Raw genomic sequence first — 23,765 nt, forward strand, 5'->3', positions numbered from 1 at the left:
TGTCTGTGTTCACCCAGCAGGCGCACCACATTTTGGCGGAAAATGGAAAGCGGCTGTTAAATCCGTCAAACACCATCTCCAAAGGACAATTGGGATATCAACTCTGTCCCTAGAAGAACTTACAACTCTCCTGGTGCAGATTAAGGCAGTTCTTAATTCTCGGCCCATTGCACCCACCTCGCACGATCCAGCGGACACTTCAGTGTTCACTCCAGGACACTTCCTCATCGGCGGACTCATCACCACGGATCCATAGCCATCACTACTCGAGGAAAATATTCCACGCCTCGATAGGTGGCTATTTATCACCAACAGGGTGCAAGATTTCTGCCTCGTTCGCGGATGTCTGTCTGCTCCGGTGTGTCTTCGTTGGAGTCATCGTCGGGTACGTGTGTGTCCAACAGTACCTCAGCAGTCTGACGCATCGTAATTGTCGTGCCATTCGCGGTTCTAAGTGTGCTGAGTACCGTGCGTACACGCAATTTATCAGCCGCGTATTTGTAGTGAAAGCCCCAGGGATTCGCGTTGCTTTCCGTCGTGATATATCCGCGGCAGCTATTTTCCTTGCACGTCCTAAGTAGCCTGGTGTACGACCGCAGGACTACACGATACCTATTCTGTTTAATTTTTCGCGCGTCAAGGTTAGTCTCGCTTCGGAAGCCGTTACGGAGACGACTGACCAGCTTGCGTTTGCTGGTCAGCTCCTCGGTCCACCACGGATTCGCGCGACGGTAATGCCTGCGGCGCGGCATCGAATCTTGGCAGGCTTTGTTGATTACGTCACCCAGCACCTCTGCCATTCCCTCAACATCCGCTGGGGAGTCCAGCGGATGGTCCGCGAGTTTCTCACGGGCCTCCTCATCGAGGGTCGCCTCGAACTTTTCCCAGTCGGCCCGATGAACGTTGAACCACATGGTAGAGCCCTCGCCGACTCCCGAGTTATTGACGCGCTGTGAGGAACTCCGGATCGCTAAACGAAAGAAAACCGACGTGTGGTCACTGGTGGACCACTCGTCCTCCAACATCCATGCACGTATGAATTTATACATGCCAGGAGTGGCCAGTGTGACGTCGATGAACGACGTACCTGTGGCACTCCTGAAGGTTGGGCCCTGCCTAGCATCATTCGCGACGCGGAGACCGAAAGACTCGATGAGCTCACCCAGGAGGACACCACGGTCAGTGGCCCTGGGGCTCCAAAGGGAGTGTTGGGCGTCGGAATCTGCCGCCACCAGAACGCGGCGACCCCTGAGACAGCTGAGAACCTTTTCAAGCTGCCCCAGTTGGATTTCTATGTCGTCGGAGTACTGAAAATAACTGGAGAGGACGAAGCAGGATCCACAGGAGACGCGGGCTTCAGCACAAACGCAATGTGCAGTACTTTATTGGGACACGTAAGCAATCTCCACGATGGAGTTGCACGCAACGACGGCCGCCCACGGTCGTTCCGTTGAGCTCGCGGCAATACGCATTCCGAGTCCTAGGCCGCGGATGGCCCAGGTGGTCGCCTCACGAATGGCATACGGCTCTTGGAGCAACAATATGTCCAGACGCTCTTTGCGAATTAGCTGGAAGACCTCCCCGGTTACTGCAATTGAGCGGGACATGTTCAATTGCAGTATTCTAACGTCGCGTTGCGCGCCCGGTCCCTCGATCGCGGTGGTCCGGGGAGGATGACCTATTGGAACGGGGCGTACCGGTGAGCCTCCAGTCGCGACGCGATGACTATCGATCCTACTTAAACTAACGTGGCACTCGCGAACCCTACCTAATAATTGAGTGGACTCACCGGTTGATGTTCTTGAAGATCCAGGCGTTGGCTGGCTCGGCTGTGCAGTCAACTCCTCTTCCTCTGCGACGTCCTTGTGGACAGGCCGAAGGCTGGAACCTTTCCCTCGTCGGGAGGGCAGTACCCCGGCGCACGGCGGGCGACTACGAACCCTTGAGGGCACCAACCTCCTTGGGTCCCTCGATGTAGTCACCTGAGATGTTGTTCTGGCATGCTGGGAGGCGATGCGCAGACTTCGCCGCACGACGGACGCATTATTGTGCCCCCCCCCCGGAGATCCGATTGGGGGCAGCTTAGACTCCGGAATGAATTTGCAATAGTGCTCTGCCATGGTTGAAGTTTAGACGAGACGGTCGCCGGCCGTGCAAAAAGGCAAGAGCTGAAAAGCTGAAAAGTAAAAGGAAGAGAATAAATAAGAGGATTAAGGATAAGATGGGGCGGTTGCCCGCGGCACCGAGCTGGGCAGCTCGGGACGCTGGGCACCGTCCCTGGGAGGGGGCCTTCCTGTTCCCGCCGAGCTGGGTAGCTCGGATCGGGGCCCGGTGGAGGCGCTGAGGGAGTGCTCCTCCTCGACTCCCCCCGAAAGAGGAGCAGAGAGGGAGCAGACCCACAGAAAGGGGGAACCCACCCATTAAACCCGACCCACCCCGCGGACCGTCCCTTTCCCGAGGGATACCCACCCGCTCCCCCTCAGACCCAGCACCACGTGTGGCGTCCCGTTTTCGCCGGCCTCCACCGTTGCGGGAGGTTCCGACTACTAACGCGTGGCTGGAACTACTTGCGAGAACCGTAGAGTCCACGCCCTTCACACTGCGAAGCAGCCTGTCCCCCCCAACCACCGCCCGCGCGTGGAAACACCCCACCGCCAACCGATTTTGCCCTCCACCACGTGGAACCACCTCTCCACCACGTGGAGACTACCTCTCCACCACGTGGAACCACCTCTCCACCACGTGGAACCACCCCTCCACCAGCCGATTTCTCCCTCCCTCGCGTCTCCCGAATGACCGCGACCCCTCCCCAACACCCCCGAACCCCCCTGGAGGACTCCCGAACGATTCCTCCCGCAGCCCCACCGAAAGTCTCCCAAACGGTGCGACCCCTTTCCCAAAACTTCCCAAATATTTGGGCGTCCGGCCCACCCCACCTCCACCTAATCCGCGACACTCCCCCTCCGAAACCCCCCCTCGGGGCACAGGGCTCACCCTGCACCCGTAACCCCCCTTTGGTGTAATTATTGTGACCCCCCAAAAGGGGGATCCCAATCCTTACACCAAGTTCAACTCAGGGTCCGCGGGGTCGTCACACCCCGTGTGTTAGGGCGGTTTTACCCACCATTACACCCCCTGCGGGAATCGACAACGGACACCCAGACCAACTCCCAGCGGAGTAAATTTCGTCATTCTGAAGATGACGGAGGCGGACGGAATGTTCGGATTTAAATCCGAAGACGGAGGGCAGTCAGCCTCGTCGGCCAAATTCGGTTGACCTCGGGTCACCGGCGACTGGCTCACCCACTCATCACCTCAGGCTTAATTTTCGCATGGAAAGAACCACTCGCCAAAAGTGTCCAGTAAATTATTGTTTCCGCGGTCAAACCAATATATATATAAATTCCATAATTTCTGTTCGTTTAGATTACACAGTATATCTGTTCAAATCCATCATTTAATTGACAAAATAATTACCACGTTTCATAATAAAAGGACAAAAATCCAAATTTACTATCAATTACTCTCCCTGAAACAATCCCGCTCCCAACCACTTCTAAACGCAAAACCAAATTCCAAACAGAGTTATACGATCTTTTGTTTGATAAGCAAGGAAACAAAACTCAATATTTAAAAATTTTAGAAAACGGAGAAATAAATTTAACTAATATGTCCAGTGTTTTAGGTGGCGCAGGATTTAATGCTCCAAAATCTCTTAAACCGTCACATAATCGTTGGTTTGATAAGGAAGGAAATAGCACACAATATTGGAAAACTAGAAAAAAAAGGGATGAATCTAGCTAATATGTCCAGTATTTTGAATGGAGCAGGAACTAAAGCTCCTAAGCTTTTAAAGAATTATAGAATACTTTGTTCAAAATCTCGCGGTCAAAATGTAAATAACCACAACCAAACACTTTTGACCGCCGTAACAAGAGGTGGCGATCTGTTTCGGGATCGCTACGGTAGTCAGTACATCATCGTAAATCAACTGGTTCGGACAAGTCATCTAAATCAAACGGAACCTCAACCGGAAACCCGTCCGGAAACTCAACACTAACTTATTCGGGAATATCAACCGGCAATTCAACGTACAGTCCACTAAAGAATTGAATATCGAAGAGTTTTGTTATCGGAGTGCATGTGAGTGTATATATTTATAAATAAAACAGGAATTTTAACGAAACCACGTGTGGACAATTATCTACCTTCCCGAAGTTCCCCACTCACTATCCCTACCGGCCCAACCATCATTTCGGAACCTTATTATTTAAACACACTTTTTTGATGAACAAGGAAATAAAGAGCAGCATTGAAAGCATTTTATTAAGGGAAAATAAGCGGAAATAAGTTTTATGATGCCTAGTTTATCCGGCATATTAGGTGGAGCAGGAGCTAAAGCTAAAGATGCTTTTGAAAAATTGCATAATGTTTGTGTGGTGACTATGTCGCCACTACACCCTGGCATTCCCCAATCCTGTCTAGACTTCCTAGACAGGACTCATAAAAACACTTAGCCTAAATTACCTGCCCGACCGTCGCCATCCCTACAATATAAATCTGGGGAACTCCCCAGAACTGTCCCAGGAAAAACCCAACCTTCCTGTGCACTTGGCCGGCATCACGACGTCACGTGTCGAGAATATGATGCCGAGCCAATCACAGTCGAGATCCCTGGCATCCCCTCTCCTGTTTCCCGACATGCGCACGCCCACACTTTTCCGCACACTTTTCCTCACTACACAGTCGTTCCTCTACCTTCCTCGGACACACTACTCCCCGATCTACCTGGACACATCAGACAACACATCATACGAAGACCATCGAGAGGACAAGCCACGCTTAAGGCCAACTCTCGCCCTTGTACAACAGTAGTTTAAAAAAATAAACGTTTGTTCACATCCCGACCCGGCGTTATCCTTCACCTGCTCAACCCCACATTTGTTTTGATGATGAGGGAGAAAGAACAGGACTTTTACATGATTCCTATGATGCAGCTTTCAGGCCAAGTAACTTATCCTCTATATTATGTGGAACAGGAATACGTGCTTCCTCTATTTTAGAAATATTGCATAATGTTTGTTTTGATGACGAAGGAAACAGAACAGAACTTTTATATGATTTTTATAACGCAGAGTTTAGGCCAGGTGATTTATCCAGCACGTGGAGCGCGGCAGCGGATAGTTGAGAAAAATGTCATGATTTTTGTTTCATAGGAGAAGCAAAAGGGTATTTGAGTCATTTCTTAAAAGAAGGTTTTATGCCGGAAAACTTATCCGAGATATTGGATGGAGCAGGAGCTAATATTTGTTCTGCTTGACAAGATTTTCATGATTTTTGTGTTGACGAGGCCGGAAACAGAAGGCAGCCTTTAGATGATTTCTATCCGGCAAGTTTCAGACCGAGTGATTTATCCAGTATATTATCCATGGCAGTAAATAATGCCAGTTATATTTTAAGAAATTTTCATAGATTATGATTTAATGAAGAAAATTATTTAATTCACTTCTTAGCCGAGGAGGAACTTTTTACCCTAAGAAATTTATCTAGGGTGTTACATCGAGTAGGACTTAGAATTTGTCCTGCCTTGTCCTGATCGTGAAGTATGCTTCAGAATACAGAACCTCCTAAGCTAAATCCTTGTTAGTATTAAAAACCGCGTCAAGTACGTTTGTATTCAGAGTCGTGGCTTCGTGAATAAGGCCTTATTTACGAAGCCAGATGATTATTTACTGCCATGGATAATATACGGGATAAATGACTCTGTCTAAAACTTGCCTGATCGAAATCATCTAAAGGCTGCGTTCTGGTTCGTGCCTCATGAAAACTAATAACATGAAAATCTTTTAAAGCAGAACAAATATTAGCTCTTGCTCCATCCAATATCTCGGACAAGTTTTCCGGCATAAAACCTTCTTTTAAGAAATGACTCAAATACACTTTTGCTGCTCCTATGAAACAAAAATCATGACATTTCTCTACACTATCCGCTGCTGCACCCGACGTGCTGGGTAAATCACCTGGCCAAAAACCTGCATTATAGATATCATCTAAAAGTTCTGTTCTTTTTCCTTCGTCATCAAAACAAACACTATGCAATATTTCTAAAATAGAGGAAGCACGTATTCCTGTTCCACATAATATAGAGGATAAGTTACTTGGCCTGAAAGCTGCATCATCGGAATCATGTAAAAGTCCTGTTCTTTCTCCCTCGTCATCAAAACAAACATTATGCAAATTTTCAAAAGCATCTTTAGCGTTAGCTACTGCTCCACCTAAAATGCCAGATAAAGTAGGCATCATAAAACTTTTTTCCCTATCTTTTTCCTTAATAAAATGATTTCAATGCTGTTCTTTATTTCCCTGTTCATCAAAAAAAAGTATTATATAGCTCCTTAAAAGCTTAGGAGCTTTAGTTCCTGCTCCATTCAAAATACTGGACATATTAGCTAGATTCGTCCCCTTTTTTTTAGTTTTCAAATATTGTGTGCTATTTCCTTGCATATCAAACCAACGATTATATAACGCTTTAAGAGATTTCGGAGCATTAAATCCTGCGCCACCTAAAACACTCGACATATTAGTGAAATTTATTTCTTCTTTTCCCAAAATTTTTAAAGATTGTGTTTTGTTTCCTTGCTTATCAAACAAAAGATCGTATAACTCTGTAAAAGATTTAGGAGCATTAGATCCTGCTCCACCTAAAATACTAGACATATCAGCTAGGTTTATTTTTTTATTTTCTTCTACAATTTTTAAAAGTTGTTTTTTGTTTCCGTGCTTATCAAACCAAAGATCATATAACTCTTTAAATGGTCTACGAGCATTAGATCGTACTTGCAAGAATTATTGCCTTTCGGCAGGTTCTCAGTCACACAAACACTTACTACCGCTCACTGTTAGGCAACGATCAAAACAAATCGATCGTTGCCATGGGTCTAACTAGCATCCCTTTGGTTTCGGGGCCACTTCCTGGACACAGCCCACTATTATCCTGGATAGGGTGATAGCCCCACCAAAGGTCACGTGGGACCGGAATTGCGAGCAATTTCATCGATCGCGCTACTCACCCGGTCAGTCGTTTCCGGATGGTTTCAATTGTAACCCGTGTGTTCAAGTGTACCGCTCTACTATACATTCGAACTCTTTTCAACATTCGACCCGCTCGTCAACGGTTTCTCCGGTATTGCTCATCTCGGGCCAATTAACTATTTCGACCGCTCAACTATTATTATTATAATACGCGGAACAGCTCATCAGTATTTTGTATTCAACATTGTGCAGTGACGGAGGTTTTTTATTGAATAAAAAGTGACTAGGGGTGCACCGCGCCGACTGTGCTTTTTTTTCTGGGGCTGCTCGCTCCTCACCCGCACGAGCTTCTCCGATCCAGGTCCCTCATTAAACACCACTCCATTCAAAATATTGGACGTCCGAGCTAGATTTACTCGATTGCCTTTTAGAGTTTGCAAATATGGGGTTTTATTTCCTTGCTTATGAAACCGAACATCATATAACTCTTTAAAACCTTCAGAAGCTTGTGACCTTTGTTCTAAATATCTATTAATTAATTAGAGGTCGGGTCAAATATTAAATAAAAAGGGGGCAGAGGCTGTTACATTAAATATATATTTATTTAATAATGATAATAGTATCTTACAATATTATGTCCAAATTATAATGAAAAGAAATACCGCCTGTTTCTTGAAATTCTCAGGGGAGGGGGGCAGGCAGATCACTTGTCGAACCACTCTTTATATAATGCAAAAAAGGGGGCGGCTCTACATTTGTTAGAAAAAGAGGGAAGAATTTCGGGAACCAATGACTGTCGATAGAATAGTAGAAACACTAGTAATAATAATAATCATAATAATACAAATAAAGAACGAAGTCTACATTCACCGTCGGAGGAATTCTGGGAAGTATCGTTGGGAGAAAAAATGCCGCTGGGTGAAGGGGGGAAAGAAAGGGTACTCACTCGGATGATGCCAATTCCCTGATTTTCTCGGGTTTCTTCCTCTCTTTTCTCAAGTGGGTGACTGCCCACCCTTTTCCTGATGTCAAATGGGGTCGATCCTACTCCTAAGTAGCCTCCCTCATAGCTCGGAAGATTCTGGGTCACTCACTATCTTCCGCGATCAATTTAACTATATATTTTTGAGAACGTACTAACTGCTAGGACAACTGAATGACGAGTGGCGATCAATTAGCCACTTGAGGATCTCTTCGAAGTATTCGGGGGTCCTCGGTCTGGATTCGTCCCTTTCCGGGGACGACACATCCGCATCCCTCTGATCCACCGATCGATGCTTGTGGGCATCTTCGGGGGCCGAGGGGAAGTGGGGAGACGCACTACGCAACGTACGTGTGCGCCCATTGTCTTGAGTCCGTGCGGCGAACAAGGGACTGCGGGGGGGGGGCGAGCTACGTCATCCACTCCTTCGCTGGTGAGTGAGCGTGGCGAGTAGGGGACTGCGGGAAGGAGAGGGACGTCCTACGTCATCCTATCCTCCAGTTACCCGATGATCGTCGCGCTGTCCGAGCGCGGCGAGTAGGGGATCGGGGGAGAGGGAAGGACTTATATGGGAAGGGGTTCTCCAACGGTGAGCAAACGAACGAATAAGTATATTAGTAGAATAGGGGGCGTGCGGGGGGGTGTCAAAATAACCTTTAAGGTTAGATTGCCTCGTCACAAGCTTTAGCTCCTGCTCCATTCAAAATACTGGACATATTAGTCAGATTTATTTCTTTTCTGCTTAGAACTTCTAGATATTTTGTCCCTTCTTCTGTAATTAGAAAATCTAAAAACTGATTAAATGCAGGTGTTCCTTCTCTACCAACCACACTTTTAGTAAATTTTATTTCTTCGTTAGGCACATCCTGTCTAGGTTCATCTTGTACATCTCTAGGAAATACTGAATCTTCATGACTAGTAACATTTACATCGATGCGCAACCTCTTTGATACTGTACCCCTTTTGTCTGTGACAAAACGCCCCTGTTTTCTACGCCTTTTACGATTTTTCATACATGAACTCCTCGAATAACTACCTTGTTCATGTGAGGAGGTTTCGGCATTTTGCAATGGTAATGTCATTTTTTTATGCCTAGGAGCACGACTTTTCAATAGAAAGATATTTTCATACTCTTTATCATTGAAATAATACTATAATCACTTTTATTTAATTAAAAATGACGAGCGTGAGAGCTTTCGTTTTGGGATGCGTTGGTCTACCAAATGATCTGTGCGAACTTGTATGTCGGAGAAAGCATCTAATGTTTTCAGCTAAAGCGTTAAATGCAGAAAACAGGAACTCGGAGTGCGTACTTACATATAGAATCTGTAAAAAAAATAACAGCTCCCTTGTCAAAAGTATAGGCTGAACGGTAGAGTAGAATGACCTAAATGGTTATAATTCTATATTCACAAGCCTGGCCTTACTTTTCACTTGTGACCTTTTCCCTAATTTACTAATTATTTAAATTAGAGGGCAGGTCAATTATTAAATAAAACAGGGCATAGGCTGTTAATATCAAATATATTTAATTAGAAATATCGATTAATGGAATTACAATGTTGGGAGTCAAAATATAATTAATGAAAAATATAATATTAATTACGCGATTATACAATAGTTTGTTCAATAATACAATAATTAGAGTAATGCCTGTTTCTTGGAATATCTCAGGGGTGGGGGGCAGGCAGGTCACTTGTCGGACCACTTTTTATATTATACAAGAAAAAAGGGGGTGGCTCTACTTTGAAACAAAAGGGGAAGAATTGAGGGGTCCAATGATATTAATAATAAGAACAATACAATGATGAGATTATTTATAACTAGAAAAGAACAGAGTTCTTTATCACCGTTGGAGGGGTTCCGGGAAACGCAATTGGGGGAGATGATGCCGCTGGGCGATGAGGGGAAAAGAAAGGGTACTCACTCGGGTGATGCCAATTTTCCTTATTTTTGGGGGTTCTGTCCTCCTTATTTGGGGTCCTCCGGGTCTTTAGCCTCTTCCTGAGGGACAACAGGTTGATCCTGGTGCAGGGTGAGCCTTTCTTCCAGCTCTGAAGTCCTGGGCCACTTCACCGATTCTCCGCGATTTATTTTAATAGTATTAATGGGCGCACTAAGTTGTCTTAATCGACAGCCGAACGACGAGTGACGAGTTATTGTCCACTTGAGGAACTCCCCGAAGTATTCGGGGGTCCTCGGCCCAATTTCGTTCGTTTCCGGGGTGAGTTATTCACCTTCCCCTGATCCACCGATCGATGCTTGTGGGCATCTTCGGGGGCTGAGGGGTGGCGGGGTGACGCACTACGCAACGTGCGTGTGCGCCCATTGTCCTGCAGCGCGTGGTGAACAGGGGACTGCGGCGGAGGGGGACGCGCTACGTCATCATCCTCTTACGTCGGTGGCTGAGCGCGGTGAGTAGGGGACCGCGGGAAGGAGGGGGACGGCCTACGTCATCCCATCCTTCAGTGGTGCTTCTTACTGGTGTTTCTCGCGCTGTCCGAGCGCGGTGAGTAGGGGATCGGGGGAAGGGGAAGGAACCAAGGAAAGGGGCTCTCCAACGGTGTGTATTGAGTGTATAAATATTTAGTAAGAAATAGGGGGCGTGCGGAGGGGAAAAATCAACATAACCTCTAGGGTAATGTTGCCTCGTCACAGCTGTCCCGGGGGTAGAGAATACATGGGGTTTCCACAACCCCATGTTGAACGATATCAAACCTTATTTTTCCAGCGTCGACTCCAGGAACGGCGAGCTAGAAGAGAGGCTAGTAGGCGATTAGAACATTTTAACACAATCGATTCTTTGGAACTAAATAAAAATATATACCCCTGCTTCTCCTTCAACCCAGCAGGGTTTCTCCGCGGGTGACTTTCCCGCTTAATATAATAATTATCTTAATCTAGTGTATAAATTATGGGGAGTGTCGATAAGGTCAACTAAAAATCATAATTGGTAATTTATGAACTGTATAGAATATTTATTATAAAAGAGAAAGAAAAAATACACATTAGACTAACTGTACATGAAAAAGAATTAAAGAATGAAAACAAAAATAAAAAAGAAAGTTTGGGGGTCGTCCACCGGATCTTCTTCTATGGGAGGAGCCTGCAGTCGGGACAGGTACGGACGTCCTCCCCCCACCGGCCACAGAAGTAGCAACGGCGGGCACCGATGGGGCAAATACTAGCCTGGTGGGCCCCGTTGCACCTCCAGCAACCGGTGAAGAGGAGGGGGGAGTGCTTGGGGATAGGGGCCAATTGGGGGAATCCAGGAGCTCGCCTCACATAATGGGAACGCTTGGGAGAGGGTTTGGGGGAGCGATTGATAAAGGGTTTGGGGGATGAAGGGACAGAGCTGGGAGGGAGGTTTGCGGGTCGAGGGATGTGAAGGGACATCAGAGCAGGGATGGGTTTGGTGGGGTGGTTTTGGGGGGTGTGGTAGGAGGGTGAGGGGACTTGGAGGCTCATCAGGGAAATTCGTGGGGTGGGTGGACGTCTGAGGGGGGATAGCTGGAGGGGGAATTCAGGGATTCCGAGATCGGAGCCGGTTGGCAACGGGCTCCAGGTCTCGGGGGTTGGTGAGGGGGAGAGTGGGGATTTTTCGGGGGCGACCTCGTCTTCTGACGAGGTGGGTTGGAACTGGGGATACTCTATGGGGGAGAGTGAGCGAGAGGTGGGGATGTCCAGGGAGGGAACTGGGGAGGGGGGAAGGGAGAGCTCCTCCGAGTCTTCCCTGGTCGACGTCTCCGGGGTTTGATAAGTGGACGTCTCCGACGTCCTCGTCCTGGGGGGGCTCCTGACCGGTGGGTGTCCGTATTGGCGGTATTGGTCCGTCTCTATCCGGGCTCGACGGAGCATTTCCTCCATCTCCCACCACTCCGTGGTGTGTGGAGGAGTCTTGGGAGTTACCTCCCCTACTGGGGCACGATATGGCCCTCTCCCGAAGAGGGGAGTCCTTCTCATCCTTAGCATCTTCTGTGAGATCTAAAGGGGAGCGGGAGACAAAGGGTCTGAGGTCAGAAATGTGAATTTTGGGGATTCGATTACCATGGGGGTCTTCCAAGTCATACATTATAGGGGAAATTACATTTAAAACGAGATAGGGGCCATCGTATTTAGGGGCTAACTTTGCGGTGAAATGGGTAGCGGCATGGGAGAGGGGGCGATGTTTTCGTAGAACCAGGTCTCCGACCGCGAACGCGAGATCTTTCCGTCCGAGGTTATACCGTTCGGAATTCAAGTCGGTCACATAGGAAGGAGCATTTGTCGGGATTTACCGTCAGGTTATTGTCCTGCAGTCTTTTGAGGAGTTGGGAAACGAACCATTCGTGTTCCTCTAAAGTTCGGGTAAAAATCAGGAAGTCGTCCGCATATTTACGGACATTGGTGGACCATTGGGCAGGGATTATCATGTCAGTGAGGAGCTGGAATATGGCAGGGCCATTTTTCAGCCCAAAGGGCATTCGCTTATATTGAAATAAACCGGGGGGTAGTCCAGGGATCGCGAAGGCAGTTTTCTCCTTGCTTTCGTCGTCCAGGGGGATATGATGAAAGGCTTGGCTAACATCGATTTTGGACACATAGACCGTTCCATGAGCACAGTCAAGTAAATCTTCAAGACTCTGCATGGGGACGGCTAGGTGTTTCGTAACAGCGTTAAGGGGGCGGTAATCGATGCATAATCGATAGCTGTCATCGGGTTTTCTGACTAATACGGGCCAACTACACCAATCGCTTTGGGACGGTTCTACTATTCCTTGTTCTAATAATTTTTTAGTTTTTTCTTGGGCAACTTTAAGAATTTGGGGGGCGTATCGTCTTGTGGGGCTGCGTATAGGGGGATGTCCTTGGGTGTCAATGTGCATCGTCAATAAGGGACAAACGTTAGCGACTTCTGGGGCAGGTTTGATCCAGCTTTTAAATTTCTCTCTCAGAGAAGCTGATTGATCTTCTGGGATAATGGCTAGGGAGGTGAGGGTGCAGGGAGGGGGTCTGTCGAGGTTAATAGGTTTAGGAGAAGGTCCGTCTGAAGGGTACCAAATAGTGAGGGGTTGAGCGGTTAGGGTAATAAAGGGACGGGCAAGGTCATCCCGATAATTTTTTCGACACTCGAGGTTAAGCCCTAATTGTTGAAGGGCGTCCATCCCGAGAACGCAATCAAAAGCTAAGGCATTAGTAAGCCGAAAAGGGATAATACTAAAATGGGACTCGGAGATCAGTCGCATTGCGACACATCCTTCAAGGGGCCTTGATTCCCCGCTTCCTAACATAACGTCTTCGCCGACGTCAACCGCGTAATTCCGCAAATGGGGTCCTATTTCGGTGCTGATGAAAGATCGATTGGCACCGGAATCAATCAAGGTCCGTAGCTTCATCCTACCAAGGTTAAGCTGGGCAAAATATCTATTTTCGGAGGGGTCATCATAGACGAGGGTTAAAAAATCTTCATAGGTAATAAAGTCGGGATTATTTTGGTCATTGGCTGTCAGGGTCAGTAGGGTCGGGATCTCTTCGGGGGGAGGGTTGCTGGGAAGCGGGGTTTTTTGGCGTCGGCGGGGTGTGGGGATGCAGGAAGTTTGTGGTATGGGGGTCGAAGGTAAAGGGGCCGAGGTAGAGGGGACGGGAGAAGGGGGAAGGGTTGCTTGGGTAGGGAGTTTAGGGATGGGATTTATAGGGGTGCTGACTGGGTCTGGAGAGGTAGCTAGGGGAGCAGGGGATTTAGTGGGATTTTCAGGGGTAGGATTTACGGGGTTAATTACAGAGCGTGAGGGGGTGGTGACTGGGATAGGGGGATCGGCAAAATTTTCAGGGGGTGGAAGGGGAAGGTCAGGGTCAGGTATTTTTGGGGGATGATCAGGAATGTGGGATTCAGGGTTTGGAGGAGGGTTTTTTGTCACGTTAGTCGTCAATTGGAAACGTACGCGTTTTTGTGGGTACGGGCGTCTTGGTCGTGGGGGGGAGGTATTATTGGTCCCCCCCGATCTTAGTTTCCCTGAGGGGGATATGGTTGTTGGGAGTACTGGGGATAGGAAGGGGGGGTTCGTTGGGGTTGGTTTTGTGTGGGTTGCTGGGGATAATATTGGGGAGCAGGATTTCGTCTTATTGGGGTAGGATAAATAGGACATTCACGGGCGACATGTCCAGGTTGGTGACAGCGGAAGCAGGTGAACTTCTCCAGCGATCCGTTGTTGGAAGGGGAGGTGATAGGAGGGGGCGGTATGGCCAGACTCATTAAAGGGGGAGGGTAACGGTATTGGGTATCAGGAGTGGAGAAGGTGGGGGGAGTTCGTGAACGTCTTTGGGGAACAGGACTGTGCGGGGGACTTGTTGGGATTCCATGTGTGGGCGGAGGACGGGGAAAGGGGACAGTATGATCAGGAGGGGGGGCGTAAGGATTGGTGGCGAACTGTGCTGGGGGGACGTCGGGGGCTCTCGAGGGTTGTGCACCCAGAGCCGAATAATGGGTCGTGTTTCGTCTCTGTCCTTTGGGGGTGGGAATGTTGAAGGCATAGGCCGAAGCATAACTATCTTCAGCTGAGGGGGGAGGCTGATAACGGGATGCATTAATCGCGGTATATTCCACTTCATGGGCGCTTTCTAATAGCTGGGCGTACGTGGTGAAAGATTTTCGTTTGATTTCCTTTGCAAACGAGGGGTGCATTTGGGAGTGCACAATATTTAATTGTCTGGTTAAGGGGGGAGGGGGGTGGAGGTTCGCGAAAAGACCACGCATACAAATGATGTAATCCCGGATTGATTTTTGGGGGCCTGGGTACGTCGGCGAATATCTTGCCAAATACTTTCTTCCCTTCCGAAGGGGCAGAAAGTGGCAGTAAAGGACGATACAAAATCGTCGAAAGTAATCAAATAGGGGTGTTCTGTGCGATACCACGTCCTTGCATTTCCCCGAAATGCAAAGGCGAGGGCGCGAAGGGTCTCCTCTTCGGTGAGGTTGTATGCCGTACAACTGTCACCAATTTGGTCCAGGAATAGATAGGGATCCTCACTTTTCGCTCCCGAAAAAGTGATTCCATCTCTCTTAAAAACGGAACTAATTTTTAATTCGCGGGACGTAGGGTCCGACGATCCCTGATCGCGGAAAGTGGTATGATGAGGGGTGTGGGGAAGGGATGGTTGGGGCTGTTCAGAGGGATCATAATCATTGAGGGTGAGAGGGGGAATTTGGGAGGCAAAATTCAGGGTACGGGAAGGTCTGTGGGTAGGGGGACGGGGTCTGTTGGTGGGGGGAAAGGGATATCGGGGGTTGGTGCGAGGAGGGAATACCGGCTCATCCACATTGTACGTGGAGTGAGCAGAAGGAGGGGGTGGATAGGTAGCAGGAGGGGCAGTGGGATGCGACTCAGTGGGGTAATTGGTAGAGGGGAAAGGGGGAAAAAGGGTAGTGGGCCGGGGACGGGGTGTGGATTGAATGGGGTATGTCTGGGAATAGGGTAGAGATACCTGAGGATCAGTGTGGGTAGAGAGGGGTTGGGGGGTGGTAAGGGGAATGGAGTTGTAAGAGGAGGTGGTAATAGGGGTGGCTTAAGGGGAAGTGGTAACAGGGAGGTTAAAGGTGACTCGATTAGGGGAGCGGTGATCAGTCTGGGGGGAGTCGTGGGTAGGGGAGCATTGGGTCTGCCCGAGGGGGATGGGATCCTGATAAATTCCCATACTTTGTCCCGTTCTGAGATATTCGCGAGTCCGATCGCGAATGGAATCATCGACTTCGGGGATGAGTTGAAACCCGATAGTAGTCAGAGGGACCGTCATTGAATCGTTAGACGTATCCCAATAAGCAGCGTGAGGCCCGAATTTTCGCCTGATTTCGGCCCGAACAAATCGATCCTTAAGGGTCGCGTATGACCCGACTGTCGAAAGACCCAGCGAGTCCAATAAAATCATATGATCGCGTGGGTGGAGGCCGTCATACCGATTTTCCAATTCGTATTTGAATTGGGATATTTCCGAGGGACCTGGTTCCGGGGGTGGGAGAGGGGGAGGTAGTGAGGGGACCATCCGAGGGTAAGTGTCCATGGACGTCGCCGTAGTGACATATGTACTAGCGCCAGCGGTAATACCGTGAGCACAAGTACAGGGGGAAGAGGGGGTGTGAACGTGAGTGACCGCGGTGGTACTCACGGAAGTGACAGGAGGGGAGGTAGTAGTAGCAACTACCTCCGAATACAAAGGGATTCCGGGAATAGGGGGGTCTGTGGGGTCCATGGTGGGGGAGATGCAAAAGAATTCAACAAAAGGAGAAAAAGTTGAAAAAATTCAACATTATTGAAAATCGGCCGAAACTGAAATAATTTATTAATAATTAATCAAAATCCTTGAAAAGAAACAAGAAAAAAAGAACTGAACAAAAAAGGCCGGTAACGAGGGAATCTGCTTTTTATTATTTAAAAATAATTTAATTTCATGTAGGAAAGATTTTTATTTTGGTTAGAAAAGGATTTTATTTTATCTGGGAAAAGATTTTATTTTATTCGGGAAAAGATTTTATTTTATTTGGGAAAAGTTTTTATAATAGAATATTGTTCAATTAATAATCAGGGGGGAGGATTGACAAAAGAATTAAAAAAGAAAGAATTTTCAAATAATAATTATTTCTAACCCGAAATTATGATATTATTTTCGGATTAGGACGGATAGGTGAAAGGGAATAGCAATTAGACAAGGGGAAAGGGGGGGCGGAAATAATATTGAAGGGATCTTTTGGAATCGGGATGGATAGGGAATGAGGGAGACCTCGATAACTCGAGGGGCGGGTCTGTTTACGTGCCGATGTAAACACAGCCGCGCGAACGAATTCCTTGACTATACGCGAGTCAAGTACAAAAGAAATATTTTATTGTGTGAAAATTCACACTGACTATTTCCGAGAATTAATTTTATTATAGTCGGGTATTATTTTCCCGGTCTGAATGGGGGAGGGTGAACAAAGAAACCGATTTCAAATCACGGCGATTTGAACAATAGAATAGAAGATGGGGTCACGGGGAAAGAGGGGCGGAAGAAATCGCGGGGGACAAGGGGTTTGCACGGGGAAAATCGTACAACTTGGAAAACAGAAAGACAAAGAAATAATAATACTAATCCAATGGAATAATATAAAATAATACAAAATAAAATTAATTTAATGAACAAATGAAGGGGGAATATTTTCTAAACAATTAATCTACTCCCTATTTTTATTAAATTTTTTCCCACCTCCAACGGTGAGAATAAAAACGAATTATTGCGGGGGGGGGGAAACAAAAAAAATAGCCGATATACAGCGCCTGCCCCACGTTGGGCGCCAATTTGTGACCTGTTTAAACTATAGCTAAAAAACGCCCCCCAACTCAACGACAAGTGATCGATGAATTTCGGATACTTCCGGGGTTCATCGGGTCACTGGTCATCGGTCTCGGTCACCAACTTGAGACCCCCCCCAAATCAGTCTTTCAACGTACATTCAACGTATCAGTCAACTTATTCCTGTCTTTCAACGTATCTCCAACGTACCGGTCAACGTAATTCTACCTTTTCGCATTATTCAACGTCTCTCAACTAAATTTTGACCCTCAACGATCCAGGATTTCACACGGGTGAAACCCAACGAACTTTGTGAAACTTGTATAGTTTTTTTACAATTAGTGACAATAAACATACGAAGTTTTTATAACTTAGTGTCTTGTGTCTTCAATTGCATCTCACTACACCAATCCCAATTTTTCCGACGCCCGACCACCCAAAACAACGTTCCTCAACTAAACATTGGTCCTTCGAGCCGGATGGTGCGGTAAAAAACAGTGAAAAATTGTGAAAGTGCAGTGAAATTTCAACGAAACCAAAAAGGACGCCAAGTCCTATAGTAAAATCAACGACCCGTGGAATCTTCTGGAACATTCCAACGGTAATCCAACGACATTCCAACGATAATCCAACGAGAACAATAAGTGTTTATTGCCCTTGACCATCAGTGTTTACATTCCATCGGGTCTCAAATTTCCCGGACTGCGTGTGTGACAATTCGGGAATGCTCGGCCCACTTCGCTCAACTTCGTCAGTAGTCCCCCACTTACTGGAACTGTGCTCAACGAGTGAGGTCGCACCCCACTCAACGTCAACTCAACGGTCGGTAAAACTCAACGGTCGGTAACGTAGCTATATTAGTTACCAACATAGCAGATGATGGAGAGTACGAGCCAACCCAACCCATTGAAATCAACGTCGAGATCAACCCCGTACCTCCAATCGTCGTTAACCCTCCAGAGACGCAAGCTTCAACCACACAGGAGCATGAAGACTGGGCAACTGCTGTGGAAACCTTTCCTTCAGTCAACATCTCAACTATTAAAACGAGGAAGTCCGAAATTGCAACGATGCCATCAACTTCAAGTACACCAACGCAGCTCTCAACAGGTACCGCCAATCAACTAGAGTTTCTGGAAGACAGAATACTAGAATTCACCGCAATTGATGAGGAACTGAGGGAATTAAGAGCCTCAGATACAACGCTGGAGGAACTCAACGGCCATGAGGAGTATTTAAAGGACGCCTGGATTGAATTTGCTGAGCGATCACAGGCATTGATTGCTAATCTACCTGCTGATCACAGCTACATGACGGGAAAGGCATTCCTCAAAACTGGAGAATTAAAACGGCAGACGCTGAAGAGGATCTGGAAACTTAAAGGGGAGATATCAACGAAGGAGAAATTATCCGCGGGTAGAACAACGACCAGTCAACTGAAAAGAATCGATCTCCCAACATTTCAAGGTAAATTTTCCCAGTGGAAAGAGTTTTCTGATCTGTTTCAGAATCTGGTTGGGAGAAAACCAGACATGTCGCCTGCAGAAAAGCTGGTGAGGCTGAAGGAGGCTCTTAAGGGACCCCCAGCTGAGTTAATCTCGTCCTTCACTGCTACGGACATCAACTACGAGAAGGCATGGGACAAACTTCAACGGCATTATGAAAATCCACGTCTCATCGCCGGACACCTCTTCAACAGGGTGCTCAACTTGCGGCCAATGGCTAAGGGAGACGCCAAGGCCATGATAACCAACGCACACATTGCTCGTGAGACAGTGGACCACCTGATCAGCACCGCCGGGATTCCCAAAGAGGATTTGGGCGAGCAATTCGTTTTTCACTTGCTCAAACGATCAATGGAGGCTGATACTCGCACCACGTGGGAACAGAGGCTGGGAACATCAACAAATTTCATACCTCTGCAGGATTTAGTCGACTTCCTGGAGTCAACAGCAAGAGGCATGACTCCAGATGATCAACACGAACCAACGGTTCATCAACGGCCAAAAGAGAAAATTCAACGTGGAAAATCACCACCTCGAGCACGCGTTTATCATGCCGCCGAAGCAACAGCTCAACGAAAGGAGCCTCAACATATTAAGCCTGCTGATTGCTGTGCATATTGCAACGCCAAGCATTTCATTGGAAGGTGCCCATCATTTCTCAGCCTCTCAGCGCAGAAAAAACTAGAGCATCTGTCAACAACACGACTATGCTACAACTGCTTCGGTACACACCTGGTGACGAGATGCAAGTGCACTAAATCTTGCATGAAATGTCAACACAGGCACCACACGCTGTTGCACATGGACCCAACAGACAGAGAGCGACCAACGACATCGACAATCAACAGCGGTCCAGAGCAACCATCAACGAGTGCGGAATCAGGTTTGAGTGTTTGATTTATTATAATTTTCATTCATCACTCAGATCACTGATCCTCACTCGTTTTCAACAGGTCGTCCAACATCAACTCAGTCAACTAGATCCAACGAGAATTCAACAGATTCAACGACTAGCCAGGGGATTTACGCCCCCCTGAGTCAAGTCGAAGAATCGACTCAACGGAATTCGAGCAACGTAGAGGACACTAAGTTCTCCCACAAATCAACGGATCAGCGACTAGTGCTCTTGGCTACGGCTAAAGCCAGGGCATTCTCCAAAAGCGGATTCTACACGATCGCCAGAATCCTCATCGATCAAGGCTCAGAGCTTTCATTTATTTCGGAAAGCCTGGTGCATCAACTTCAACTACAACGACGACATTCAACGATCGAACTCATCGGAATTGGTGGAAAACACGCATGTTCAACGAGAGGGATTGTGGCAATCACGCTCCAATCAACGAAACAGCCATTTCAACAAGTTGAGATCAACGCCCACATCCTGCAAAAGCTAACCTCACGGTTACCAACGTTCTCATGCTCATCTGCATCAATCGGATCACTGCAGCAGCTTCAACTGGCAGATGAGAGCTATTCAACACCTGGACCTATCAACATAATTATCGGAGCTGACAACTACGGGAAAATCATCGGCAACGGGATTGAAAAATCCAACGATGATCAATTAGTTGGCCAACTAACAACATTCGGATGGATCTTATCCGGTCCATTATGCAACACAACGTATTCCACGAGGACCTCCTTATCCGCGGCAAGGGGATCTACCAACGAACAATTAACGGAGCTTCTACAAAGATTCTGGGTCCAGGAAGAACCACCAATCTCAACAAATCCAACCAACGAGCTCACACCAGACGAATTAGAGTGTGAAGAACACTTTCAACGCACTCATCAACGAGACTCGTCTGGGCGCTACATTGTGCGACTGCCACTTCGCACATCAACAGCAGCGCTCGGAGAATCGAGGAATAAAGCGCTTCGTCAGCTCCAGTCGGTGAAACGAAGACTAAACGCTAATCCTGACTACAGCAAACTCTACTATGACTTTATCAACGAATACGAAGCACTTGATCACATGCGACGTATACAACAAGTATCAGAACCAGCAACAAACTACTACCTGCCACATCATGGGGTTCTGAGGGAAGATTCGTTAACCACGAAGCTTCGAGTAGTCTTCAACGGCTCCAACAAGACATCAACGGGTATCTCACTCAACGACATCCTCCACGCGGGCGGAAAGCTCCAAGTGGGTGCAATGGATGTACTCACATGGTTGAGACGACATCGACTCGTCTTCGGCACCGACATCGTTAAGATGTTTCGACAAATCAACGTACACCCTGACGATTGGAATCTTCAACGCATTCTTTGCATAGACGAAAATCAACAACTTGTGACATATCAACTAACAACGGTCACATATGGACAGAAATGCTCTCCATGGCTCTCTTTGAGAGTTCTTCAACAACTCGTCAACGATGAAGGTCAACGATTCCCTGCAGCAGTGCTACCGCTAACTAAAGGCCGTTATGTCGACGACATTTACGGTGGAGCGGACTCTGAGGGAGAATTCAAAGAAATGATAATTCAACTTCAACAGATCTGCCAGGCGGGCGGATTTCCACTTCAAAAGTGGACCAGTAATCGCCCAGAGATACTCCAACAGCTCAACTTGTCAACGGGACCGGCAGGTACAGTGCAATTCGAGGAAGCAGTCATCAAAACGCTCGGATTGTGCTGGCATCCAGCAACAGATTTATTTCAATATAAATCTAGAACATTCAACTCAACGAGCTTCACCAAGAGGGTACTGCTATCGGAAATAGCTCAAATTTTCGATCCTCTTGGATTCATCGCACCAGTCATTGTTCGAGGAAAAATACTCATCCAAGAACTATGGCTACTTAAACTCGCTTGGGATGATCAACTTCCACTCGACTATGTTCGAAGGTGGAAAGAGTTCAGGGAGGAACTCACGCAACTAAATCAACTGTCCATCCCAAGATGGCTAAATCCATCTCCAACGACTACCAACGTACAAATACATGGATTTGCCGACGCATCAACAGCTGCCATGGGAGCAGTCGTTTATCTACGAGTTCAACGAGACAACGAAACACCAACAATCAGCTTGGTGTGTGCAAAAACAAGAGTTGCACCACTGAAAAAGCTGACGATTCCACGCCTGGAGCTAACCGCGGCCCTTCTGCTAACAAAGATTGTCAGCTGGGCACAACGCACATTGGAAATCAACGGAGAGACATACCTTTGGTCTGATTCTTCTGTAGCTTTGGCATGGATCAACAGCCATCCATCGAGATGGAAGGAATTCGTTCACAATAGAGTAACGAAAATCCAGGAAGAGTTACCAACAGCCGTATGGAGACATGTTGGTGGGATTTACAACCCTGCTGACTGCGCTTCACGTGGCATCTCACCGAGCCAACTCAACGAACATCACCTTTGGTGGAAAGGTCCTGACTGGCTAGCAAAACCGCCGTCAGCCTGGCCACAAAATACAACCAGTTCTCCAACGGACGTGTCTCTTGAAGAGAGACCAGCAACAGCTCACCCAGTAGCTGCTGAAGCTAGGCAGCATCCACTGACAGAGTTCCTCAACAGATACTCTACTTTATCGAAAGTATTACAAGTCACCGCAACGATGAATCGAGCCATCCAACGACTTAGACGACAACCAACGCCCGATTCATCAGTATTAACAACGATAGAACTCAACGAAGCGAGGACATTCTGGGTTAAGGTAACACAACACCAATATTTTGAATCTGTGTTTCAGAACTTGAACAGAGATATTCAACTACCTCGCCAACATCCACTGGCCAAGCTCACCCCGAGAATTGATGATCAAGGAATTCTCAGGCTTGGTGGACGACTAAAGAACTCATTGCTTGATCCAGACGAGACTCATCCAATTATCTTACCACGACAATCTCGCCTGACAACGCTCATCATCAACGAAGCTCACCAGAAAACACTCCACGGAGGAGTTCAACTCACCATGTCTTACACCAGACCGATAGCAAAACTTTGCTTGCTACCAACGGACCCAACACCAGCAGACCAACAAGATGACAACTAGAGATTACCATCAACAGAGGATTCATCACGCCTGATGAATGCGGGCGGGATGTTTAAACTATAGCTAAAAAACGCCCCCCAACTCAACGACAAGTGATCGATGAATTTCGGATACTTCCGGGGTTCATCGGGTCACTGGTCATCGGTCTCGGTCACCAACTTGAGACCCCCCCCAAATCAGTCTTTCAACGTACATTCAACGTATCAGTCAACTTATTCCTGTCTTTCAACGTATCTCCAACGTACCGGTCAACGTAATTCTACCTTTTCGCATTATTCAACGTCTCTCAACTAAATTTTGACCCTCAACGATCCAGGATTTCACACGGGTGAAACCCAACGAACTTTGTGAAACTTGTATAGTTTTTTTACAATTAGTGACAATAAACATACGAAGTTTTTATAACTTAGTGTCTTGTGTCTTCAATTGCATCTCACTACACCAATCCCAATTTTTCCGACGCCCGACCACCCAAAACAACGTTCCTCAACTAAACATGACCTTTTCCCTAATTTACTAATTATTTAAATTAGAGGGCAGGTCAATTATTAAATAAAACAGGGCAGAGGCTGTTAATATCAAATATATTTAATTAGAAATATCGATTAATGGAATTACAATGTTGGGAGTCAAAATATAATTAATGAAAAATATAATATTAATTACGCGATTATACAATAGTTTGTTCAATAATACAATAATTAGAGTAATGCCTGTTTCTTGGAATATCTCAGGGGTGGGGGGCAGGCAGGTCACTTGTCGGACCACTTTTTATATTATACAAGAAAAAAGGGGGTGGCTCTACTTTGAAACAAAAGGGGAAGAATTGAGGGGTCCAATGATATTAATAATAAGAATAATACAATGATGAGATTATTTATAACTAGAAAAGAACAGAGTTAATTATCACCGTTGGAGGGGTTCCGGGAAACGCAATTGGGGG

The 23,765-nt window shown here is 47.0% G+C and overlaps 1 protein-coding gene across 1 annotated transcript; it reads left to right on the forward strand.

Annotated features, from left to right (window-relative positions):
* Window positions 1-18,038: 18,038 nt before the first annotated feature.
* LOC135171704 (uncharacterized) lies at window positions 18,039-22,822 on the forward strand. The gene is made up of 3 exons (XM_064138317.1): window positions 18,039-18,102; window positions 18,191-19,702; window positions 19,773-22,822. Exons 1-3 carry the CDS (start codon window positions 18,039-18,041, stop codon window positions 22,820-22,822), a joined length of 4,626 nt encoding a protein of 1,541 aa, XP_063994387.1.
* Window positions 22,823-23,765: the final 943 nt, after the last annotated feature.

Source organism: Diachasmimorpha longicaudata, unplaced genomic scaffold (genome assembly GCF_034640455.1).
Source record: "Diachasmimorpha longicaudata isolate KC_UGA_2023 unplaced genomic scaffold, iyDiaLong2 ctg00000089.1, whole genome shotgun sequence".
NCBI lineage: Eukaryota > Metazoa > Arthropoda > Insecta > Hymenoptera > Braconidae > Diachasmimorpha > Diachasmimorpha longicaudata.

Coding starts and splice junctions, on each gene's coding strand:
- LOC135171704 (XM_064138317.1), top strand. CDS start 18,039: ATGCTCGGCCCACTTCGCTCAACTTCGTCAGTAGTCCCCCACTTACTG. Junction 18,103..18,190: donor ACTGGAACTGTGCTCAACGA/GTGAGGTCGCAC, acceptor CCAACATAGCAG/ATGATGGAGAGTACGAGCCA. Junction 19,703..19,772: donor ATCAACGAGTGCGGAATCAG/GTTTGAGTGTTT, acceptor CGTTTTCAACAG/GTCGTCCAACATCAACTCAG.